At 36.9% G+C, this 15,015-nt stretch overlaps 1 protein-coding gene across 1 annotated transcript; it reads right to left on the bottom strand.

The window, feature by feature from the left end:
• Positions 1–8,091: 8,091 nt before the first annotated feature.
• Positions 8,092–13,798, bottom strand: LOC117372868 (flavin-containing monooxygenase 5-like). The gene is made up of 10 exons (XM_033968742.2): positions 13,664–13,798; positions 12,475–12,663; positions 12,222–12,387; positions 11,856–11,998; positions 11,584–11,783; positions 11,178–11,313; positions 9,953–10,172; positions 9,815–9,887; positions 9,100–9,352; positions 8,092–9,020 (listed from the first exon to the last, which is right to left on the bottom strand). The coding sequence occupies exons 1-10, from the start codon at positions 13,793–13,795 to the stop codon at positions 8,868–8,870; spliced, it is 1,665 nt and encodes a 554-aa protein (XP_033824633.1). The 5' UTR covers positions 13,796–13,798; the 3' UTR covers positions 8,092–8,867.
• Between the last annotated feature and the right edge of the window lie 1,217 nt (positions 13,799–15,015).

Raw genomic sequence — 15,015 nt, 5'->3', positions numbered from 1 at the left:
TATCAATTAAACATCGATGGCCAAGTAACTTCTGAACCCCCCAAAATTGCCAAATTTGTTAGTTCTTTTTACAGCAAACTCTATGCTCCAAATGATTCATCTGAAATTCCTGAACCATTCCTAAAAAATATAAATTCTCAAACAATTCAACCTTCTGAACGTGAGTTATGTGATCTTCCTGTTTCCACTCATGAGATACTCATTTCTATTAGTAAACAAAAAAATAATAAATCGCCTGGCCCAGATGGACTAACAGGAGAGTTTTATAAATTATTTAGAAACCAAATTGCTCCCTTTGTAATAAAAGTATTCTCAGAAAGCCTTGGCCAAGGCACACTTCCTCCAACATTAAACCAAGGAGTGATCACCCTGATACCAAAACCGAAAAAAGACATTCTTAATATTGATAACTGGCGGCCTATTTGTCTACTAAATAATGATTACAAAATTTTTGCTTCAATTTTTGCACGACGATTAAAATCTGTGTTGGACTCTATCATTGGAGAAACACAATCTGGGTTCATGCAAAACAGACACATTTCAAATAACATTCGGCTTGTACTTGATATTTTAGATTATTCTCATCTTATATCTGATGAGAGTTTTATTCTCTTCTTAGATTTCTACAAAGCTTTTGATTCAATTAATCACAATTTTATCTTCAGTTGCCTTCATAAATTTGGGTTTGGTCCTGTCTTCTGCAATGCAATTAAATTATTATACAACAATGCTAATTGCTCAGTTAAATTAAAACATGGTACATCTCCGGGTTTCTATATTAACAGAGGAATACGGCAGGGTTGTCCGATTTCGCCATACCTATTTCTTTTAGCCACTCAAACCCTCGCCGATTACATATCCATGAGTCAATTAAAAGGTATTTCTGTATTTGGCAAAGACATTCTAATAAGTCAGTTAGCTGATGACACCACTCTTTTCTTGAAAAACAGTAGCCAAATTTCTTGTGCACTAAGCCTAATACAAACATTCTCTAAAGCTTCAGGACTTCACCTTAACGTTAAAAAATGTGAACTCCTTCCAGTCAAAAACTGTACTTTAGGATTTATTTGTGAAATTCCAGTTAAAGAAAGTGTAACATACTTGGGTATTACTATTTCTAAAAATGAAAAGGATAGAACTTTATTAAACTTCAATCCTTTAATTGATAAGACTAAAAAACAGTTTAATTTATGGCTCCAAAGAGACTTAAGTTTAAAAGGCAGAGTATTACTCTCGAAGGCAGAGGGAATTTCTCGACTCACTTATCCCACACTATCTCTGTATGTGGACAATCAGACACTTAAATCAATTGACCAAATTCTGTATCATTTTATTTGGAAAAATCGCATATATTACTTAAGAAATTCAGTCTTAATGAACTCCTATGAAAATGGAGGGCTGAACTTCCTTGATTTCACAACCCTAAATAATACTTTTAAACTTAATTGGATTAAATCATATCTGAAAAGCCCAACCTCCATCTGGAGTATATTTCCTCACTACATCTTTTCAAACTTGGGTGGCCTTAATTTTCTACTCTTCTACTGCAATTATAATGTAGACAAAATTCCAATAAAACTCTCAGCATTTCACAAGCAGACTCTCTTAGCATGGGTACTTGCATACAAACATAATTTCTCTCCTCATATTTTTTTAATTTGGAATAATAAATACATTCTATACAAAAACAAATCATTATTTTATCCTCATTGGTTTAACAAAGACATCCTACTGGTGGGTCAGTTATTTGACGGACATGGACACTTGCTGAGGTACAATGAGTTCAATTTGAAATACAACCTTGCTGTAACTCCTCGGGAATATGCCATTGTGTTTGATGCAGTGACCAAAGAAATATGTGAATTATTTAAAAATACTAACATTGATAAATATATGTGCTCACTGAATGTAACTAAAACCACCGTAGGACAAATTTGTTTTTCTACTGTTTGTAAAAATAATCGAAAAATACGTACCCTACTACAACAAGATGTTATCTCTGTGCCCTCTGCTATTTTTTATTGGAGAAAATTTGTCCCTGATGATATTTGGAAAAAGGATGGACTCTGAACCAAAGATTTATGATAAATAATAAGATGAGAGATGTCTCCTTTAAACTAATGCATAGAATTTATCCGACAATCAATTTATGCTCAGATATATCAAAACAATTGACCCCAATTGCACTTTTTGTAAAGAACACCCTGAAACACTATGTCATCTTTTTTGGGAATGCACTATTACAAAGTCCTTTTGGAAAGACTGCTTAAAATTTATAAAAGAACATATTGATTCTAAATTTTTACTAAAATTTGAACATATCATTTTTGGTATACATGATAAAAACTTAGATTCAAAAAAAAAAAAGCAATTAATTTAATTATTATATTTGGCAAATTTTATATTCATAAATCTAAATTTTCTTACGCATCCTTATTTTTTCCTGTTTTAATTAATCAAATAGAATCGTACATTTCCACTATTTCCAAAAGCTTAAACAAAAAAGCTATATTGACATTTGAAAGTTGCATGTCTAAACATTTTTGTTAAATGTCACAGTGGATCAAATTAATTTTCTTTTATTTTTGTATACCCCCCTGGCATTTTGTATTTTGTATTCTGTGTTCTTTTGTTGTTCTGTACTTTCTATTGTTAACTGTTAATCTAATTGTATAATAAAAAAATAAAAAAATAAATTAAAAAAATCTAGCGATTTAGCAGGGTTTTTTTTTTTTTTTTTTAATCAAACTAAGATTACATTTAGTTGTCACAGGATTACTGTCACTACTAACTGCTTCTAGTCCACTTTCATCTAGACTACTGCTCTTTGCTCCAGTAGGCCCAGGTGAAAGTGGTGCAGATACATGCCCCAGAATGGAATAAATATGATAAGGATAATAAATAAACATAAATCAGGAATAATAGTACCATAGAGTGAATGGATAAGAGGATTAGAGCTGTGACTCACGGGGTCACGGCCCTCTCCCAAAAAGAGCCAAGTGCGTTCATCCGATGATAGCTAACAGTATATGTACCAAGCTAACATTATATGTACCAAGCTAAAAGTATATGTAGCCATGGTAACAGTACATGTGCAGAACCCACTCGCTGTGCATTATAGCCGCTGCACTGAGAATGGATTAGCCCAAAAATTAATTCAAATTATGAGTACGCCAAGTAGTTTTACATTAAAACTAAATTACTCAAGTTGTTGTAAAAATACATAAATAATTACTCAAGTAAATACAGTATTATTATCTGCTGTATTTGACTACTGAGCACTACAGCCTCTGCCTGTGGCCTGTACACACAGACTAATCATTTTCATTTTGTATGAAAAGGAAATCAAACACACAAGGGCGCACATTTCTTTGAATAAACTCACTGTAAGCTTGATCTGGGTTTTGTTAAAATGCCATGTTGATATATTGGTTGTATTCTGTGTAATACTCCATAAGGACTAACGTGAACATGAAAAGTCACAAACCTCACATGTTTTCCTCACAGAAGTCTCTAGTCCGAGTCATGGGCTCGACACACGGGGAGCGACTAACGACAGCGTGCAGCGACACTCATCGCATAGGCTTTAAAATCGAACACACGGGCAGCGACAAACTGCAGCGACTAGCGGCAGCTTGTCACGTTCTGTTCCAAAGCAGATCTAGTTGTTTTTATTTGTATATTTTTGTTTGCTCAAATTATGAACGTGTTAAAAATAAACCCTCAGCCTTTTCAGAAGGGCTCAAACAATAGTAAGCATACTTTTACTTTTCAGCTCAGTTAAAAAATGTAGTAGAGAGTAGAGAGTAGAGTAGAAAGTACAGATATACCTGCTCTCAAATAAAGTGAAGTACAGGTAAAATGGATCTACTTTAAACTTGACTTACTTATTTTCCACCAGTGTATATAACCCAAAGCCTGTTAAATATGATATATAGCTCCTATTACATGGCATCATAGGCCGACCTGTCTCGATGTCGGGACAGCAGACTCTCTTTGACAATTTTCTGAATGAAGGCTGAAATTAATAAATGTGTCAGATTTCTAATGTGGCCTGTTTATCTTTTTTTCCCCCCCAAACTAAAATAATCTAAGTTCCCTGTAAATAGCCTACTGACGGATTGTACTTTGCTCCAGTAGAGGTGACAGCTGTGCAGATACCTACTCTGATATCCTCTGTGTTGTGGACACCTGCGCAGATAAACATGTGGACAAAATTGTTGGTACCCTTCGATAATTAAGGTTGTCCAGGTGTCTTATATAAGTTGATTTTTTTAAATAGTTCTGTTGAAGCATGGTTGAAAAGCAATGTCTGACTTTCATTGGTTAAATATCATAGAATTTTTATTGGCCCTCACATTGTTCTTGCTGGGTTTCTTCTTATTATTATTATTCTTTTTCCGCCAAATCAATCATAGTTTTCACCCCCTGAACATCGACGAAAAGTCCCACATACAGGTATAGGATCGACCGGCTTGGCAAAAAATTTCATAAAATTAGCATCACGACAATGTCTGAAGCACACCGGCTCGACAGCGCCACCTAGAAATTTTGAGATTTTCAATTTAATAGGAAGGCCCGACTCAGATTTTGACGAAATTCGCACCAGTGACAGAGCTCATTGTGAGAAGCAAAAAGTATAATTATAGCACTGCCCTATGATGAACAGGAAGTCGGCCATATTGGATCAAAAATTTGCCACATCATTCGCAGTGTGTTTTCAAAACGCTACTAGTCTCAGGTTTTTGGTCCAAATGAGCTCAGATTTCACATGCCACATCCAGACACATAGGTTTTCATAAATATCCACGTTTTCTCCGAATTCCACACGGTTCGCCCGTACACCGCCGCCGAAAAACGCCTTCGTTTCCTGTTTTTTCGATGTCCTCTCGCAAACACAGGCATTGCCCTACAGAGCTCACATTCACATCACATATGCGAGATTGGGGCATGAATGGAATGCAATATTAATTTTAATCAAAATGAACACTATAGCGCCCCCTACCATAGGGGTGAAACGCCAACATTATCGGATTCCTACGAAATTTGGGGAATCCATTCATGATCTCAGAAGAAACAAAAAATTAAATTATGGCCATGGGTTATTTTCCACTGTTGGCCACCAGGGGCGCAATGAATTGAAAAGAAATTGGCACTTGGCACTTTGACTTGCATGTCTATGCTTTATATCTACTCCTAGGTTTTTCATCCGAATTACATCAAACTCCGCTTGCGGCTTTAATTTATTATTACTTTTGTCAGATTCAAGTTATTTTTGTGACCATTGTGAGTTTTTCTTTCATTAACCGAAGGGTACCAACAATTTTGTCCATGTGTATCTCAGAATGGAATAAATATGATCAGGATGCAAAAGGTTTGTATGCAGCCATTCTGGGGTAGGTTATATTTGCTTAACTGAAGAGAATGAATTATTCCAAGGTAAGAGTGATGCACAAGAGCAAGAAACCTTTACAGAATGTGGTGCTCTAACAGTGGTGCTAGTTTATCTGAGTGTAGGCCTGGTAACTACTCTAGGATTTGGAGAAAATGACAAAGGGCCATTTTAGAAAACAAATACATTTAATTTAAATTTGAGAAAATACAAAAAGAAACCATGTACAATCTATGTACAAATGTTTTGTACAAGAATATAATTATCAGCAGATTATATTTGATAGTCAGGTAGATCAACTCAACTCAGCCCCATCAGTGCATAGATGCACGCTTCGGCTGTGTCCCAATTCGCCAAAATGCCCTTAAATGCACTGTTTGAAGTTTGAAATCTTTATTACAATAATAAGAATAACATAAGAATGTTCGTTTCTGGTGAAACCGTCAAAGAGGACCAAGAGACTGAAACATAAGATCAGAAGGTTTAATGAGTTCCACAGATAAAGTGAACAATGAAGCAACAGACTCTCAGGAAAGGAAAGAAGAGAGTCCTGAGATGTGCATGGTACAGCTTTTATAGGGTCTCCCCATAAAATAAAATGAACTGGCACAGCATAGAAGGTAAACAGCGCTCGCTACTGGTATTAAAGTGGTTTAGCCACAGATCAAATTGAACCTGGCCAAATGCCGAATCTTAAACTGCAATATCCTACTTTATGTACAATAAATTATTGTTCTCTGGTTTATAGACTATGAATGTAAAAATGACATTGTTACCTCTGTCTCTGTTATGTTTTCACAAGGTGTATTTTGTTAAAGTTATAAAGTGGCTACAAACTTCGAACATTATATTTGCCTATTGATATTCAAAGGGAAACATTAATTCCTTACTTCATTCAGTCTAAACAGAAATAAACAGATGCGACGACGACACCTTGACTCTTCTATTAAATTAATTAAATAATAAATAATTATATTAAATAATAAATAATTATAAAGAATTCAAAATAACATACATAATGTATGCTCAAAGACAGCAGTGGAAGTACGGTCCGTGTCTATGCCGTGCCAGTTCTTTTCATCTTATTATTGTAACGTATTTTCTAGCAGTGCAGCGCTACATCAAGCTAATGTCTTGATTTACTAACACGAAGGTAAATGACACGTACCCACCAGGGGGCGCAGACCTATGGAATGTACCGGAACCGCATGAAGATTTTGTGCACGTCTCAGGACTCTCTCTCTCTTATAGACTATGACTGTAAAAATTACATTGTTACCTCTGTCTCTGTTATTACGTTTTCATAAGGTATATTTTGTTAAAGTTATGAAGTAGCTACAATTGAGAAAAAAAATCACCTTGAAACTTATATTTGCCTATTGATATTCAATCTAAACAGAAAGAAACGGCTGCGATGACGACATCTTGACTTTTCTTGTATTATTATTTAATAATAAATAATTAAAAATAACGTACATATCATATGCTCAAAGACAGCGGTGGAAGTGCGGTCCGTGGTGTGGGCCTGGGCGGCTACAGCGAGGAGGACACATGGGCCGTTTCTATTGTAAGCGTCAAAGACCAAGAGACTGAAACATAAAGTCAGAAGAGTTTAATCGGTTCCACACAGGTAATGTGAACAATGAAGCAACGGACTCTCCAGAAAGGACAGAAGAGAGTCCAGAGACGTGCACAAAATATTCATGTGTTCCGGTACATTCAATAGGTCTGCGCCCCCTGGTGGCACGTGTCATTTACCTTCGAGTTAGTAAATCAAGATACTAGTTTGAGGTAGCGCTGCACTGCTAGAAAATACTTTACAATAATAAGATGAAAAGAACTGGCACGGCATAGAAGGGAAACAGTGCCCTCTACTGTTATTAAAGTGGTGTAGCCACTGGCCAAAATATCGAATCGAAAGAACTGATAAATGTAAGCCCACTTTAGTCAACTGGAACACATTCAAATGTACTCAAAACCAAGAAAAAAAATGTCCAGAGTTTTAAAATTTCTTTGGCAGACCCCCTTTCCTCTAGAATTTGCAGTCTTTTTATAAGTGGTTGTGATGATGTTTTAATGTTGGCAAATATGAATATAAGGCACTGAATTGGTAAGGGGCTCAGAGGACAAATTCAGCTTAGGGTGCCCTAAAGGCTAGGGGACACCATCACAGCATCAAAAACACACACATCCACATCCCACTGACAGAAAAGTCTGGTCTCTACTCTACTCACTTCACTGTGGTCTTAAAAATAATGTATTTACCTTTTGTGCAAAATGTATATTTACAGTTTAACATGACATAGTTTTAACAAAACACCACCATCACGTTTGAGTAAAACAAAATTACTTACTGCACATCTACAAAAGTGCTAAACAGTGCTAGTAACAGCAGATGTGTACCTACCTGGAAGTGTATGTATTTGAGCAGGTTGAAGCGCTGGGTGTACAGCCTGAAGCGCTACTTTACATTTTTTAACAAAATTTCTGACGAGTCCGCGGCATGTCCGGGGGAAGAAACCAAAGGAATTCTTTCTGTGAACGCTGTCGGAACTATGAACAACAAATTAATGAATTTGAAAAAGGACTTCACTGTATGCTCCTGGTGACTTCCACTGGTAAGCATCCCAGTTACTTTCAGAGAAGAGGGTGAAACACTGCTACTTTCAACTTAAACATGAGTGATACGGTATCTTTTTCAAAACTTTATAAAGAAAGCTTGGCATTCTTGGCAAACAAGAATGCCAAGCCAACGCAAAAACTGATATAAGACAATGCTAATGTAGTTACATTACCTAAAATACACCTTACAAACCACTGTCACAGACTGATTTTGATGTTAACATACAAACAGAAAATGGATTTTTTGTCACAAAACAAGAGCAATAAAGTTGAAAAAAAAACAACCAAAAAACTCTTTTTATGTCTTCAGTCATTGCAAGAGGACTGTATTTTGTACAAAAAACAAACTGTCATAATTTTATGTAATTAAATAGAAAGAAATGTATTTAATTACATAATTTTATTTAATTAAATCGAAAGAAATTGTCAATAATAAAAGATTTGTCCACTAGAGTGATATCACACCAAACTGATTTTACATTTCATACACTGCCTAATTGCCTTGAATAACCACTTTTCTTTTCACTGGTTTTAACCAGCAATAGAATAGAATGTTTCATCACCAGGGGGCACACTCAAATAACTTCACACATGCATTGAAAAAATTGGAGTTACATTTTTTTTTTGACAAAACTGGGAATACATGTGTTAAAATGCTTTTGAGTTCCATTGATAACCAAAAAGATTACAGCAACATACAGAGTATGTTAAAATGTATGGTAATATAATAAAAGATTGGTCATGATTTTACAGTCTTTGCGTACAACAAATCAACATTCTATCCATGCAAATCACAGCCTATAAAACAAATAAGGCAAACAAATAATAACTTTCACTTTCTCGGGCAATTGTTTCAGAAAGTTATTGAGCGGATCTTTGAAATCAGGCTGGGCATGGTGTCTGGATTGCGATTATGAACGTAATACACAGCAGCTCCACCAGCCATCACAGCCATAGTCAGCTTCATCAGTCTCCCAAAGTAGGATACGTCTGACTCTTCTTCAACCTGAATAAATAAATAATGTAAGGTTAGAAATTACATGATAGTACTGGATAAGTCCTTGTATTTAGTTAGCACACTGGACCTGTCTTGTCTTGAGAGCTTGGTACATGCGATCAAACTGGGTGAAGATTGCCCTGCGTGCTCCATCCCACTTCCCGGGTCCTACGAGGCGGTACTGATAGGCAGTGACAGGACCCCACAGGACCTTCTTAAACAGGGAATAGTCTGTGAAGAAGAGCCACAGTAGACTTGGCCTCACTCCAATCTCCCCGGCGAGATCATCCATGTAGGAAACGAAATCCACTTGCAATGGGGTCAGCTTGGACACTACGTAGCTGTGGAGAGAATTATTTATTTAAAAAAAAATGAAATTAAAAGGAGCTGGGACTGATAGATTTAAATTAGCCTAAGATGTCTGACACATTAGCAGTGATCTAAGCTACAAGTTCATTTTGATCTATCCTCAATCTTCTAGTCTTACTGTCCACCGCTTTGTCTTTCTCATATGTTACATCCTTTTTCACTCCATCAGTAAATAACATTTTGGGTTTTATATGTCCTGTGAAGCAGCTCTGTTCTATATGACAAACTGGAGGTCATGAGTTAGATTCCTAAAATTCCTGTGGGAAATTGGCTACAGGCTACCAGTGACCATTACCTAGCTCAAGATCTGGAGAAAGGTCTCTAGGCTCTATGCTCACCTGTTGTTCCTGACAGGTTTTCTCAGTGGCATTTATTGATTGACAGTTATTTTCTTTGTGTAGCAATGCAATATCAATTAAACAAGCAGATCTCACTTATTTTCAATGTCCTTAGTGTCTTTCTCCACAGCCTTTACCATTGCTGGGGTTGGAGGAAGCTTTTTAAGGCCTGTAAAACCATAAGCCAAAGCAGTTAGATGATAGACACTTATTTATTATTAGTTGGAAGCCTACCTTTAAACACCCGTGTAACCCAGCGTGCCTGCATTTCTGCCTGGGGCATAATGGCTCCCAGGGCGTGGATGAATCCAACCACAGCCAAAGTCGGGTGCTCAAGGGTCGGGGGAAACACATGTTTGTACAGGCCAACGCGATGGCCAGTTCTGTACATAACTTTTTTGGGCAAATATGGGAAGTCATAGTTGTAGCCTGTAGCAAAAACAATTATGTCAACCTGTAAAAAAAATAAAAACATTATTTACTTCTATGACTTTTACTCAAACACAGTAAAAACTGATTCTAAAATACATATCTCATAATTTGAAATCAGTTATCATTTTATTATAAAAACAAATCCTTGTATTCCATTAAATTACAGAAATGAAATTGTTCAACCCATCATTCTTTCTGTATTAGATTATGGAGACATAATGTACATGCAAACTTCAGCCTCTACTTTGAACCCTTAGATACACTGTTTGACTCTGCCCTTCTTTTCATAAAAGGTGATTAATTTAAAACTTGTCAATGTACATTCTCTGAAAAAGTAGGTTGGCCATCGCTATCAGTCTGGAGAGAACAACTCTGTATAAAATGTATTCATAAGCGACTACTTTATAGACGGCTGCAATATCTCACTTGCTTGTTGAACTTTGATATAGGAACTAAATACACTTAATACAACATCTCATGATTGTCTACTTCTAAAAACCGACCCCCACCAGAACTGAAATGGGGGAAAAAGCATTTGGTTATTTTGCTTCCCAAAAATGGAAAACTGGTTTGGTGCCACAGAAGCAATTTAATAATCTGGTAATATTTATACTCACACCAGCACCTGTCGTTATTATTATTATTTTTTTTATCAACTTATGCACATATTTATTTTTTGTTTGCATTTTTCTGTATTTTAAACAGAGCGGCTAAGAAAAGGAGAGCCTGAGTGTTCTCATTGGGCTCTCCCTGTATAAATAAAGATAAGTAAAACATTAAAATAATATACTTCACACCTGTTGTGTATATTGAATCTATGAAGTATATATATATGGTATTTGTGTTTATTAATACATAGTTTTTTATATTAATACTTGATTAATTCTATTTATTTTTGTGATTTATCGTATTTCCATAATTCAGTTTTATATTATAGAGTTCAGACAGTGTGCAACTCTGAACATTCTACAGAATCACTTGAGTATTTTATTGTGTGATGCTGCAGTTTGTGTCGATTTGTAAGTACCTTTTCAACAACAGAGCCATCAGTAAATATGACATTGGATCCACAGATTTCTTTGACATTTGGTTTAATGATGACGGAGCCAGACAGGATTTTCAGGGGCAGGTCATCATTTATCACAGGAATCTGACTGAACAGCCTAGAAGCAAGATACGCAAACAATAAGTAAATAAAAATTGCTCAAGATGATATGCATTTTGTGAATATAATAAAAGTAGCCTCTTAAATATGATATTTTTCAATATTAAGGGCTCTTAAATACATATTTTTATGTTAAAAATTGATTGAAATTGGTTGGTTAAAACTGTATTAAATATAAGACAGCCATCCAATAATCAGTAATGTATGATAATAGTTGACTACTAAAAATCATGAATTGCAGCTCTATTCAAATATTCAGTCCACTTACCGATGCTTGGGTTTCAGAGCGTACATGGTGTGGTCATACATGGCATTGAGTTTGCCCTCTCCAATCCAGTTCAAGACACTCATTGGTAGAAGCTGGAAGAGAATGTGGACAAATCGGGTGTTGTATTTCATGTCGACTGGGAGTCCGTTGTCTGACACCTGCCGAATGACCCAGGCACCTCGCCGAGTGCTCATGTACACCTGAGGGGAGCAAGAGAAAGGGCTGATCATTTCCCAGTAAAATGAATTGCTTTGATTGAGGATACACCTAACCTGCTCTGCAAATCTGCTGGACTCCACTGCAATGTCTCCTCCAGAGTTCCCAATGCCAATCACCACCACTCTCTTTCCTTCCATGCCTTCAGGGCCTTTGTAGTCCCAGCTGTGGAAGTACTTTCCCTCAAATGTCTCAATTCCTGTTTAGAAAGAGCAGAGTGACCACTTTTTATTCATTATAATAATGCAGTCTTTACCAAAACACTTCTGGATAGACTGTAGTGGAAAAATATATTTTCATTTTTGGGGTAAAAATATAATTAAAAAATGATCAGTTATTACATAAACATCTTTTTAAATATCAATCTATATCATTTAAACGTGACAGACTGCAGGTCTATATGCAGCCGCCGTAAGCATTACCTGGAAAGTCTTTTAGCGGGAGATTGGGATATGTGTAGTGACCAGAGCAACAAATTACTGCATCAAAAACATGTCTTTCCTCTTGGCCATCTTTCGTCTCCGTGATAACTTCCCATTGTCCAGTTCTGGTGAAGTCAGGTCTCTGTTTTACACTTTTCACAGAGGTCTGTGATATATAAAAATGCATCATTATAACATTATACAACATTAACAGCTTTGTTTGTTTATTACGCGTGTCAAATGTAAAACTCACCTGGAATCGAACATGCTGTAGTACTTTAAAATGTTCAGCATACATCCTGAAATAATGTAGGATCTTTGAGTGGTGCATGTAGTTTGGGTAGTCAGCAGGGATCGGAAAGTCACTAAAGCACATCATTTCTTTGGAGATATTTATGGTAAGAGAGCGGTAGATACTGGCCCTGTTTGGCTCTGAAACCTCCTGCAGATGAACACGGTAAACATAATTTATTGCACATTGTAGAAGACTGTGTAACACAATAGTAACCCAGGTTATAAAAATGTGCTTAAACTATGATTAACTGTAAATTCCTGTCATTTTCTGTCTATGAACACGCCACATGATCACGTGACACATGTGTGCGTTATATTACGCACACGGTGTGGGTTCAGCCAATCGCATTCTTCATGCTGATACAGGCCTCCTGTGCTTCTCTCCCATTTTAATAGATCCAGGGTCTCTCCTGCATTCGCAATTTGGGGAGAGGAGCCACAGGACTGCTTCATAGGTTAGCTATGCAACCAATAGTTGTAGTCTCCCAGGTGTAATGTTTATTCGTTTAAACTAAACGTGTACTTTTTACGCTTGTAGAAATCTCTGTTATCAGCGCTGGGTTCTAGCTGCAAGCGGTTAGCATCAAAACTCCGCTGGCATGTTTTATTTGTTTTGCCTGTTCATTGGAATTGTGTGTACAACTTGCTATTGCCAGTCACGTTCAGTCGCGGACAAAACATTGAATTTTTGGACAAGCTCGGACCAGCCCGGAACCTAAAGAACCTGAACTCAATCACTGTTAACGCTCATCCTTCTATGGTTCAGTAGTAGGCTTGTTACAGCCAGTCACTCGCCACATTTGCAAGTTAGTGGTTGCTGCCATCGCAGTATTTGGTGGGCGAAACGTGGGACTGTTTGGAATACTATCATTATTGTTGTTGATTTTGTGAACTGCATATTTATTCGTGAATAACACATTGTATAACTTTTAATCAAAGTACTTGACCATCAAGTTTAATAATTATTTGCAGATATTGCAACTATTTGGGTTTATATGTCCTGTGTTTTCACTTTTGCATTGTTAATATAAGGAACAAGATACAACCCAATATTCTGTCTGTCTGCATTATTACTGTTATGCACCTCAGAGAGCCAATGCCTTGTCTTTTGGCCTACAATCTACGCATATACAACATTCTCCACTTGCCTTAAACTTCCAGAGTCCACCCATGTCATCACTGCTCTCGAAGCAGGTTGGCTCCAAGCCCTCATCAAGGCACTCCTTCACACTAGTCAAACCAGAGGGACCAGCCCCGATCACTGCCACACGCTGCACCATCCTGAACCTATAATAATAATCATAATAATGCATTAGTGTTATATAGTGCTTCCAGATACTCAAAGTTGCTATACAATTTTGTGCATCATTCATTCACTCTATACTCGGTGGTGGCAAACTTCTATGGTAACCACAACTGCCCTGGGGCAGACTGATGTAAGTGAGGCTGCCAATCTGTGCCATCAGCCCCTTCGATCACCACTATCACTCATGCACACACCACTTTCATACTTGGCAATGTGGGTGAAGTATCTTGCCTGAAGACACAACCCCTTCCGCTTAACCCTCGTCCTACCCCTTCCCATACCCCTTCAAAATTAGGGCAAAGGGGAAGGGCTGAAAACACAGCACTAGGAAATTGGACAACCCTCATCTTGTCTCTGCTTATTTTTCAATTATGATAAGCCAAGAGCTTTATTCTGTTATTTATGTCAAATTATTAATATTTTTAATGATATATAATCATTATATAAGGTCATAATATTTTATACCATAATAAATGGCTTAATATTATGTAATAGGTTATAATATATGATTATACCAGGCTACATTATTATATAGGCCTATATTATAAGGACTACATTTAGGTTTAATTATTTAGGCTATTAATAATCATATGGACTATTAGATATTATACTCCAGCGATATGACATATCAATGACAAGACACTGTAATGATTAGGCCACTGTATTGTTTAGTAATGACAGACTGTCCAAGTTCACAATCATCAATAGGCTTTTTATTTAGTTAAACAAGCAAGCAATGACAAGACAAAAGGCCACGCAGCTAACTGTTATTCCATATTGTATATATATTTCTGCATTGGTACATCTGTCTCTGGTCTTTTTCACACTGCCACTAGTTAGGTCAACGTAAAAGGACATTTGCTCTAAGAGCGACACACTTTGGCCAGTGTGAACACAAACGTTGCACCCTGGACCGCAATAAAGACCAACCGGAGACCTCTTCAAACAGGAGATCTCGGAGTGGCTCCACTCACACTCTGGAACGGGCAAGTGCGGTGTAAACGCGGCCGACTTCTGGCCAACCTAAGCAGTCTGTTGTGACAGTAAAAGTGTTTGGAATTAGGGAACACTTGGATCATGTATATTTGTATGAATGGACACTGGAGCTGCTGTTTGACTTGCTCAATATGACCTCACAGCGGGGAAAAGAGAGGCTGTCCCCCCATGACTCCCTCTTGCTCAGACCGTAGCTCT

The sequence above is a fragment of the Periophthalmus magnuspinnatus genome, chromosome 6, assembly GCF_009829125.3.
Source record: "Periophthalmus magnuspinnatus isolate fPerMag1 chromosome 6, fPerMag1.2.pri, whole genome shotgun sequence".
Classification (NCBI taxonomy): Eukaryota; Metazoa; Chordata; class Actinopteri; order Gobiiformes; family Gobiidae; genus Periophthalmus; species Periophthalmus magnuspinnatus.
The sequence above is the reverse complement of the archived record's forward strand: the minus strand, read 5'-3'. Positions and strand labels throughout refer to the sequence as shown.

Excerpts from the sequence above, each read along its gene's own strand:
- LOC117372868 (XM_033968742.2), bottom strand. The coding sequence starts at position 13,795 with ATGGTGCAGCGTGTGGCAGTGATCGGGGCTGGTCCCTCTGGTTTGACT. Across the intron at positions 11,784-11,855 it reads CCAGCAGATTTGCAGAGCAG|GTGTACATGAGCACTCGGCG; the intron begins GTTAGGTGTATC and ends TGCTCCCCTCAG. Across the intron at positions 11,314-11,583 it reads GCTCTGAAACCCAAGCATCG|GCTGTTCAGTCAGATTCCTG; the intron begins GTAAGTGGACTG and ends TCTTGCTTCTAG.